Source organism: Poeciliopsis prolifica, unplaced genomic scaffold (genome assembly GCF_027474105.1).
Source record: "Poeciliopsis prolifica strain line A6 unplaced genomic scaffold, Auburn_PproV2 SCAFFOLD034, whole genome shotgun sequence".
Lineage (NCBI taxonomy): Eukaryota > Metazoa > Chordata > Actinopteri > Cyprinodontiformes > Poeciliidae > Poeciliopsis > Poeciliopsis prolifica.
In genome coordinates this window covers 1,207,050-1,218,330 of record NW_026562409.1, presented here as the reverse complement: position 1 = coordinate 1,218,330, position 11,281 = coordinate 1,207,050, and the positions used below count along the sequence as shown (strand labels likewise).

The following is an 11,281-nucleotide window of genomic DNA, read 5'->3' as shown; positions in this document are numbered from 1 at the left end:
GTATTTACAGACATAGAGAAGAAAAATCCTGTAATATTTTGATCTGCTTTCATCAGTAAGACCAAACCTGTATGTGGGTTTCAAGATTTTATCGATTAAATTATGTCAGGATTAAAGCAACGGGTTTTAGTCCATTCAGGATTAATTACTGTCACTCAAACAAAACGCTGCAGACAGTTTGACTTCGCTGTTATTGTGGAGCTAATCTGATGTGGATGTTAGGGATTCCTCCAACCTGTCCAGAATCTCCAGTATCAGTGTCTCCTAACGCTCCCACTGGTCCCAGTGCTCCCAGTATCAGTGTCTGCTAATGCTCCTAACGCTCCCAGTGCTCCCACTGGTTCCAGTATCAGTGTCTCCTAACGCTCCCAGTGGTCCCAGTGCTCCCAGTGCTCCCAGTATCAGTCCCTGATAAAACTCGTCTTGTCTTGTTGTTGTTGTCTCTGTTACTATGGCGACAGCATCCTCAGCGTCACGTTTTGGATCATTTTTTGTTTTTCTACACAAAACAAAACGAAGAAACAAAAGTTTCTAAATCTGGAATAGATCCAAATAAATCTTCTTCCTGCCAGTTTTATTGTACAAAACTTAAACTGCATCCAAACGTTACAAACCAAACGATCAGCAACAGGAAGAAAACATGCTAACGCTAGCCTAGCATGAATGATTCAACATGAAAACGGCAGCAGCAGAATTTTATTAGTCTTGTTGTTTGTTGAGTCAAATATAAACTTAAATATAGTGTGATGCATGTTTTAGACCACAGTAAAATAATGTCTGCTGCTCATTAAATCTGCAGACAGGATTAAAATCTGCTGCTGCATCAATATGAGACTCTGGATCATCCAGGACTTTTCTTTTATTCATCAGATGCTTTGATTTACTTTAAGGCTGTAAAGTCGTTGACTTGATTAACTTCTATAAAGAATCAGCTAAAGGCTGATGCCGTCTCTGATTACAGTACCAGAGACTTTCCTTCAGCGTTTTTGTCAGTTTTCTTTCTTTCATGTTTCTTTCAGAGAAGATCATTTCTTCCACCTTCACCTCTTTCCATTTGCTTTTGAAACTACGGCAAATTCTTCTTTTGATGTGGACATTATGTTCATTATCAGTACGCAGCCATACTTATCCTGTCTGGGTAAGTATGGCGGCGTCCTGAAAGCAGGCGTCACACGGGTCCAAAACAGGAAAGAAAGGGAACATCAAGTCATCTGATCGCTTTAATGCTCTCCTGTTCCAAAAAGCTCATCTGCTTCAGAACCAAGGATCAGAAATTCACCTTGTTTTGCTGCATCAGAGGAAATTAATGCTTTCATAATATAGTTTTACATAAGAATTAGATGACTACCTAGGAGTGAAATGCCATTGCTTATGAAAGTCCCCAATAGGTCAAGGTGTCACTTTCAGTTTCAAGCGTCTGACATCCTGAGGTGAGAGTCTTCAGCAACGCACAGTGAAATTTAAAGTGATGTCATTTTTGGGTCATTTCTGTGATGTTTGGGTCCCAGTTCTGTCGGTTCCAGAGTTTCGTGGAAAATGTGTCCAAAGAATCAGAGGCTCCTGGTTCATGTGGAGAAAAGCAGAGATGCTGCAGAGCGAAACACTCAGCGAGGCGCGATTCATCTGCGGTCTCTGATCCTCCTGCACCTCCGAGACCAAAGAAAGGTGAACGGCGATGCGACGGGTTTCACAGGGAACTGCATGGGCTGCTGAGATTTGCATGGTGGCACAAACGTGACCAACAATATCATGATTTCACAAAATGTATGTAATTGAATGTGCTTACACACAGCAATATGTTGGGGAGGGTCAGTAGCTACAGAAAACTGATCAGCTGGTTGTGTGTTATGAAGCAGAACGTTTTGCAGCAGCAGGTTGTGAACCGGCAGATCTCTGAAGCAGAATCTCACCAGCAACTCGTTTGGTTTTCAGAGTCACAGCAGCTTACGGTTTTGCGATTCTGGCAAACTACAGATTTTATTCTGCATGATGATGGCGGTGAAATAACGGAGGATAAAACTGATGTGAAGCATCAACACACCGACTGATTCGCTCAATTCCTGCGATCTCAGTTCAGAGTCAGGAAGGAAAAACTCATCACTTCCAGCCGGTCACTTCTCTCATCACTTTTAATAGCAATAGGTCGTCGTTTTCCCACCAAATTAAAAGAGAGAGATGAAGACACCCGCCATCTTTTATTTTTCCCGGTAATTTCTACAAGATCTATAACAGAGTTACTAAATATCATTCATAAATGTCTGTTAATTCAGACCAAACGTTGATTAAAAGTCTTGAAGATGGCGGTGCTGTGACGATGCAGATTCATGTGCAGCATCGTGGATGGCGGAGATTTCACAGTGGAGCGAATTGACTGCCAACATCTCACCACTAATTCCTTCACTTCCCACAAGTCTAATGGTTCTAGTCAGTTTGATGATGTAGTTGGGTTCCTAGTCCACCAGGCAAACGACGCAGTGCAGCACAAACCACATCCATGCGACTGGTTGCAGCGTCTCTCAGCTGCAGTTCAATATGAAAACAGTTTGTCGCAGCAAAGAGAACCGTACGTCTGCACGGTTCTGAAGATGTTCCTTTGAACAGATGTGTCTGGACTTCTGCAGAGAGTCTGAGCATGCTGGGCCTTATTGAGGACAGGGTGATGTCTGGGTCTTATTTCTGCTTTCGCAGCTGATGCAGTTCTGTTGGGACCCTAAAGGTCCACTGGACGGTTTCTGACCCTGAAACAACCTGACTGAGAGTCAGATCCTTTAAATGGCTGAAACTGGGATGATCATGAGTTCTGATTTGTCTGATGAGTGGAAGATTCAGGGCCTCATCTGCAGCTCAGCGGTTTGCCGGTCAGCCCAAGACTTGATTCTCTCAACAAAACCTGGAATCCAAGCAGCTGGAAACGGCTTCCTGGAAACATCTTCCTGGAAACGGCTTCCTGGAAACGGCTTCCTGGAAACATCTTCCTGGAAACGGCTTCCTGGAAACATCTTCCTGGAAACGGCTTCCTGGAAACATCTTCCTGGAAACGGCTTCCTGGAAACATCTTCCTGGAAACGGCTTCCTGGAAACATCTTCCTGGAAACATCTTCCTGGAAACGGCTTCCTGGAAACGGATTCCTGGAAACGGCTTCCTGGAAACATCTTCCTGGAAACATCTTCCTGGAAACGGCTTCCTGGAAACATCTTCCTGGAAACATCTTCCTGGAAACGGCTTCCTGGAAACGGATTCCTGGAAACGGCTTCCTGGAAACGGCTTCCTGGAAACATCTTCCTGGAAACATCTTCCTGGAAACGGCTTCCTGGAAACGGCTTCCTGGAAACATCTTCCTGGAAACGGCTTCCTGGAAACATCTTCCTGGAAACATCTTCCTGGAAACGGCTTCCTGGAAACATCTTCCTGGAAACATCTTCCTGGAAACGGCTTCCTGGAAACGGCTTCCTGGAAACGGCTTCCTGGAAACGGCTTCCTGGAAACGGCTTCCTGGAAACGGCTTCCTCCAGGGGCGGCTGGCTCTGAAGACCTCTGAGTTGAACTGCTCCACATTGAAAGGAGTCAGCTGAGGTGAATCTAATCGGGGATTCCCAGGAGGCCGACCCAGAACCGACTGGAGTGGTTCTGGGTCCCTTCTGGCCGGGAACGGCTGGGGATTCTCCAGATTAGACTGAGCTGCTGGGAGAGCAACGGCTGAGTTTCCCTCAGATTCTGACCTCAGACAAGCAAAGCACCACAGATGGATGGATAATATTTTACAACTTATAAATTGTGAGTTATATTTTGCTAAGCTTTGGTAAGGAAACTGGAAAACGTACAGCGCTAAAGACTTTGACCCCAAAGCTGTGATATGAACCAAACCAAGGAATCTTTGAACCTCGAGCATTCGCTTTATGTTCTGTGTAAAGTTGGACAAATTCCAATAACAGCCATGAAATCACTGAGCTAATCAAAGTTTGGATTTCAATCTGAATTGACGACAGTGAACAGAAAGTCCTGCTGGTTCGGCTGGTAAACCATGATGATAACACTCCACAAAGAAACCAAGACGACGACACATGACAAAGCATCCTGCTTCATTTAAGAGCTTATGGCATCTATACAATAAGGCATTGCTTTAATGAAACACACTGAACAAACATTTCACAGTTTAATCAGCGTTTGATTGGCACGCGACTTCTCCTCAGTCATTCATGACAACGTGTTCAGACTGATTGTTTTCGTCGACACGAGACGATCTGCAAAGCTGAGGCCTGATTTGTAGAGATGGAAGCAACGGGCCAAAAACTGACGTTTCACTCAGAGCCATTCTGCACCGCAAGCCGGGTGAGAAAACAACAGAAACTCCCAATGCACATATTAGATCCACATAATTTGCAGACATCGGTGGAAATAATACCAATCTGGGAACTTATCTAAAACAGAATTAATAAATGGAAACACCTAATAAACTCCACTTGGTCCAGAGGGCCATTATGCAGCTAAAATAGCATATTTACAATCATCTATAGTGTGCAACAAAAATAGTCTGTTTCACTTATAGTCTAAGCTGATATGTTCTGTTCAAAGAAGAGAAAACCTAATCCAAAAAAAATGGGAATTCATTAATTGTGCTTTTTAACCCTCAGATCCCCTTCACTGCTGAAACGGGACAATTTCAAGAGGCACCGATTGAAGTGCGTACATCAGATAATGAGCATCTCTAAAGCTATAACAAAGACTGGAAATACAAACAGTAGAGTTTAGTTATACGTCTATAAAGGTGGTACAATCCCCTTCGAGTCCTACGTCCGGTTTAAAAAATATTTTCTTCACTCTGTCCTGCGTCCGACAGGAAGGATCTTTGTGTCAACGCGCAAAGCCCTTATGATGCTCAGAGAAAAAAAGTCTTTGCAGGATTTTTCTAGTCGTCCAAATTCTGGATCACACACAAAGCTAAAAAAACAACAAGAAGAGTTTTAATGACGGATGCTGAAAACGTCCGTTCACATTTCAAGAATCGTCCGCCGCGGTCTTTAGACAGTTACCTCGTTCTTACTGGCGGTGCGGTACGTGTGGTGGTGGCCCGGAATGTACTGCAGGTGGTCCACCGTGTGCGTTCGTCGGGACGCGAACGCCTGCCTCTTGGACGTGGACGTGCCGGCGTGATGGTTGACCATCAGCGTGTTGTACGAGTCATTGGAGGCACTGGGTTGGGAGTGCATCTTGGTCATCTTGTGGCGGTCCATGACCGGCGTGGTAGGCATCAGCATGTCGGCGTGAGACATCGCCCGCGCCATGGCCTTCTCCCGAAACTTGTCACGCCTCATCGCCGGGGACAGCAGAGGATCCTGGGAGTGGAGGCGGTCCGCCGACAGCAGCTGCTCGTTTGACAGGTTGCGGCTGCTTCCGTATGCGGCGGCTGCCATGGCGCCGTACGACGACAAGCCGTAGTCTCCGCGCCGCGGCGTCCTGGGGGGGGACAGGACGTGGTCCTGGGACATGGCCCTCTGCACCCGCCGGGGGCGCTGTCGCTGCTGCTGGTGCTGCTGGTGCTGCTGGTGCTGCTGGTGCTGCTGGTGCTGGTGGGGCTCAGCATTCAGCTTCACCATGTGGGTCGGTCCTCGACCGGCAAAGTCAGGATGAAGATGCTTCCTGGGGTAATAATCATCCATGTCTTTATCGCCTGTGGGAGAATAACGAGGTCAGAAAGTTCTCAGAAATGGATCAAAATGTGAGTCTATTGTCTTAGTGGGAGAAAAGGACTAAAAGGACTAAAAGGACTAAAAGGACTAAATGGCGTTGCTGATGGCCGACATATTGAAAATAAATGCTCCTTTAAAAAGTTGGTTGCTATGGCTGCAGTGTGTCGTCACTGATGATTGATTATAATAGACAATATGATCTATAATATCATTATTGCTCAGAGGATTTATTTATCTTTTTGTTTTAGTTTGAAATGAGTTTTTCCACAAATATATGTTAATCCAGTTGGATTATTGTTATTAATAAAACCATCATTTAAATCAACACTGAGGTTTTATTAGCATGTTATTTCTGACTCACTACATGCGACTTCAGAAAGTGTCTCACCAGCTTTTAACACTTTAATGTCAATATAAGTGAAGCCTGTCAGAAAACAGACTTCTGGCAGCATAACATCCATTTATTCAGCTGCTTTCTGCACAAAGATACAAACCAAACGTGTCATTTAGTGGAAAACTTTCTGACGGGAATCAGCCGTAAGGATCTCTGACTTTTAATGCTCTGCTTCCAACACAAAGTTAATGTTCATGTACTAAATGCAAAAGTTAGAAGATTCTCCACCAGCATGTCTGAATAAAACCGATAAAAAAGTGTTCAGTTTTCTCCAGCTTGAGGGGAAACATGGTTTATCACATAAAGCTGTAAATTATGTGGTGTGAATTCAGACAAATTTGTAAATTTGATCGAATCAACAAACACATCATCAGAGAGAAAGTTTGGATCGAAGCTGGAGGATTTTAACGGTTTAATGGTGAGCAGTGAGTGGAACCGGTAGAGTCCAAAACAGTCTAACGTCCGTCACCGTGGACGGACGTCACCGTGGACGGACGTCACTGTGGACGGACGTCACCGTGGACGTCCGTCACCGTGTGATTAGGATAATCAGTTTGTGATTATTACATAATGCGTCACATCATTACATCATCATTTCTAGAAACAGAGCTCCGTTTTTACATGTTCTAATAATCTGTGAAATAAAATCCCTGAACATGTTGTGATACTTTCTGCTGCACGTCAGAACTTTATGACATGATGTGATTTTAATGAAGTTTTATCGCACTGTGAAGCCAGATTTTATTACATTATTACATATTGCAGCGTTATTACAAAGTTTCTCTGACATCCATATTGAAATGTAAATAAAAACAGAGGACTGCTGTTTTGCAGATTATCTTCTGATTCTTCTGACAGAAACAAACTTTGAATAAAAATAATTGTCTCCCTGAATCTGAACCTTTGGTTCTGACTGCCTGCAGCCGGACGGCGCCGCTGATCCGGGTTCTGCCTCATGATGTCAAAGCCTAATTATACTGGCTCATATGATTTATTTAAACATGTCCATGTGAGTCAAACCCTGACTGATGCAGTCGGTTCCCTTACAGGCCGAGATGATTAAAGATCATTTCTGCTGGGTGATAAAACAGCAGCTCTTTGCACAAACAGATAATTAAACTGCAGCTCCCACTTCACTAAATCACATCCTGAACAAACATTATATTTATCCATCAAAAGGTGCAATCATGTAGTGCAGCCGCGTCTGAATCCGGTGGGAGATTCTTAATAAAGAGATCTGAGGAATAAATGTGTGTGTTTCCATGTGTGTGTTGCTGTGTGTGTGTGTGTGTGTGTGTGTGTGTTGCTTGTGTGTGTGTGTGTGTGTTGCTGTGTGTGTGTGTGTGTGTGTTGCTGTGTGTCTGTGTGTGTGTTGCTGTGTGTGTGTGTGTGTGTGTGTGTGTTGCTGTGTGTGTGTTGCTGTGTGTGTGTGTGTGTGTGTGTTGCTGTGTGTGTGTGTGTGTGTGTGTGTGTTGCTGTGTGTCTGTGTGTGTGTGTTGCTGTGTGTGTGTGTTGCTGTGTTTGTGTGTGTTGCTGTGTGTGTGTGTGTGTGTGTGTGTGTGTGTGTGTGTAGAGGGCAGCGCCATCATCTGTATTCTGGTTGCCGTTTTAACCCTTTCAGGGTGATGACATCACAGCGTTCTCCACTGCTGTCATATTTTAAATCTGCTAATTAAAACATTACAAACAAGTCGTACTAATTTAATTTAGTTCATTATTGCTGTCTTTGGAAGTAGTTTCATTAAACAGGAACCAAATGAAATGTTTCCTAGTCTGGAGTTTGAATCCAGTGAAGCAGAAAGTTTCACCTCCTTCATCTGATCCAACATTTGAGCTGAAAAAGAAAAACTTTCCTCTAAAGTTTATGATTTATTCTGCAAGCATTTTTCTTTTTGCTCAATAAAATCACAAGCAGCTCTGACTTAGTTTGATTCATAATTATAGTTTTGTTTTTAATCCTAATTTAGGTTGTATTATTTTGATTGAGTCTCTTTAATCTGTCAGATTATGGTTTTATGTGTTTATGATTATATTCATGTAGTTTATCAACGTTGCACTCTAAACAAATCCAACTAAAGCCAAATTAGAAAAGTTCACCCGCATGAATCCAGACGATTCCTTCCCAGAGTGACATCCAGGTCAAAGGTCACTGCATGTGCAGCTTCATGTCAGTTTTATGAACTGTATAAAAAATGTCCCAAAGTAAAGAGTCTGACTGGCTGTTAGTTTAAATATAATTTAGTCTTTTCTATCTTAGCTGCTCTTTAAGACAGAGTTGGATTAGTTGTGTTTTTGTTCAAGTGTGTACTTTTGTTTTTTTACCAAAGCTGCTCCTGCCTTTGCAGATTTACTTTTGAAAACATTTTGAACCAGATAAACGCTGGAAGGAGATGTTTCATTCATGCTTCCTAATGAATGACCAATAACATCTCTAAGTGGCTTTCTGTCTGCGTGACTTCAGACCTTGAGTGGCGGCGCTTTAAAGTCTGTTTTACCTGAGAGCCTCTTGTGAAAGAATGCTTTTAAAAGAACAGCAGCAAAGAGCCGGTAATGTTTCTGCTGAGAAATCACGTTGAATGTTAAACGCCTCTCTGGAACGAAGAGCCTTTTATAAAAGATTTACAGTCAACAAATCTGCTAAATGTGATAACAGCAAAAGCCGAACGAGTTTCTGCGGCTCGCATAAGTTGACTGATAAACCAGGAACAATATGGGAAACAGCAGCTCCTCTTATCTGTCCCAGAGATGATAAATTATGTGCATCTGAAAGGGTTTCAGATAAAAGCAGGAACAGAATGTGGTTTGATTAAAGCAGCAGCATCCTCTCAAGGAGAGCAGAACCGAACAACAGCCAGGGAATCTGAAGCTGGAGATAACAAACATCCATCATGGCTCCTGCAGCCGTATCGCCGATACGATACTTCAGTTTGATACATTGTCAAACCGCCGACCTTTTGGTGGTTTTTATGTTTTTCCTTTCAGTTATTTTGTTCAAGCCGTTGATACAAAACGCATCACTAATATACTGATATGACTTTTTTGTGCATTTTTCCTCAATAAACAAAGTGCAAATAAATGACCACTGGAGAGCAAATCAAAACAAAACTTATTTGGAAGAATAGTTGAGAAATTGCAACAAAAAATCAAAATGTGATGAGAAAATCAAAAAATGGAAACCAAACATTGATTTCAGCTAAAACTCAATAAAAATGATCTGATTTCACATTTTTATCCCCTGAACTTTTAAAACATTTTTAAATTTGTTAACAAAAATCTCAGTAAATCCGTTGAACATGTTTTCTGAATGCTCCTCGCTGCATCATCGTTTCATGTTTCTGTCAAATATTCATGTTTCCCATAAGCAGGGCTGGACATTTTCTATCTTTACAAACTGAATTTTCCTTTGAATATTTTATTTATACAAATAGGAGAATATTTGGAGTTCATTTCCACAGAAACATCTGTGAATAGTCGGGCTCCAGTTATTCCTTTATTTTGCATTTCTTAAAGGTTTTAGGTTATTTTTACAAAATGAAAATTTTCTGAAAGGAAAGGCTCCTCACTGTTGGAGTAGAAATCATTCAGTGTTCATTATTTTACCGTCTGATCAGGTTCATTTCTTCTGTCCAAACCCAAACAGACTGAACGACTGGGTTCTGCTGCAAGAGAGCCATTACAGAGGAGCATACGGCCTAATGTCCAGTCACATCATTCAACATGGTTTAGGATGTTAAATAATGTGCTGTGTGATGCCTCATCAGGCTAATTGTTAGCTTCAGTGACATTAAATCAGCAGAAGAAAGACATGAAGCATGCAGCCGTCAGCCCACATCATTATGACACAGATAATCTCACTCAGGATAATGAACTGTGGTATTGCTCTACGGCGCCATCACGGTGGCATATTAACCATATTCTTCTGAAAAGGCTCTTAATACGTCATTAACAGACATTAGCGGCATGACTTGGGCTGCAGATGGGATCAGGCTACACGATGAGGCGATGGGAACAAACATGGAGGCTTCAAGCGTTTCAGGATCATTTTTCTACAGAATGTGAAAAGGTGAGCCGACGAGTGAAAACAGGAGCGTCTCATTAAATCAGAAGATCATCCAGACGTTCATCTGCTTCAGTCAAACTCCAGGGATGAAGATTTTTCACCCACACCAGTTAGTTTCACTTGTTTCTCTCACAATGAACGATCCTGGAAGTTTTTGAAACGGTTCGTTTTCCAGACACCAAAATCATAAATTTATTGAAAATAAATCCCTTTTTGGATTTTTTAAATGCTTGGGTTGTTTTTCAGAAGCAGTTCAGATAAAAATGTACAAAATGTGAATCTTTAGATCCCCTCTAAAGATACTCTGACTCGCAGAGACGCCCCCTTCTGGCCACTAGGCGTCATAACAAGCATGCAGGGGCGGGTGAACCCGTTTCTGGGCAGGGCATGAGGGTGACGTCATTCCGGGTCGCTCGTTTCTAACGGCGACGACGGACCAATGGAGGAGCAGCAACGTATTCAGTGAGGAGAGTATTTACTGAAGTCAGGCTGGAGCGGCAGCTCGTAGGCCGGCTGCAGGCGGCTCAGGTTCTGGAAGGACCTGGACAGCGAGACGTCGTAGGGCTCGGTGGCCGAGGTCAGGATGTTGTTGATCCGCTGCGGCCGGTCTGCAGGGAACAAGGGAACAAGTCGCACTGAGGTCAGAGAAAGAGGGCGAGTCAGAGCCTGAGTGATGGAGAAACGTCCAAACTGAAGGTCTTCAGGTGAGGCTCCTTTTGTTTTATGAAATCAGGTTTGAAATAAAACTAGAAACCGAATGCTGCGTTTGTTACATGGAACATTTAACTTTCAGCTCTGGAAGGTTTTAACTGGTAGCAGCCAAACGGTTCGTTCATTTCTACATCCTTCAGTCATTTGGCTTGATGGGAGTTGGAGCGACCAGAGAGGGATCTGGACTCTGATTGGTTCCAGTCTGGCCAATATCGCTTCTGATTCGCTGTGACGACTCAATGTGAACAGAAACACAGGAAGTTACCAGGAAGTGCGCCACACCATCCCAACGTTACCCTGAGACGGTTCAATGTTAGCTCCAGTTTCACAAAGGCCTGGAGAAGTTTCCATTTATTTCAGGAAAATAAAGAGATCAGCACAATAAATCATTTCTAAGCTTTTGTTTCAGTTTGTAAATGAAATAAAAA

The 11,281-nt window shown here is 43.0% G+C and overlaps 1 protein-coding gene across 2 annotated transcripts in view; it reads right to left on the bottom strand.

The window, feature by feature from the left end:
* Nucleotides 1-3,483: 3,483 nt before the first annotated feature.
* Nucleotides 3,484-11,281, bottom strand: part of LOC129374023 (protein shisa-6) — a 58,204-nt gene continuing 50,406 nt past the window's right edge. For both annotated transcript variants that reach the window (XM_055052209.1, XM_055052210.1), the window contains 2 exons: nucleotides 10,622-10,750; nucleotides 3,484-5,669 (listed from right to left, as the gene is read on the bottom strand). In XM_055052209.1, the coding sequence (XP_054908184.1) occupies nucleotides 5,020-5,669; nucleotides 10,622-10,750 (779 nt within the window). In that variant the 3' untranslated portion in view covers nucleotides 3,484-5,019. The remainder of the gene's footprint in view (nucleotides 5,670-10,621; nucleotides 10,751-11,281) is intronic.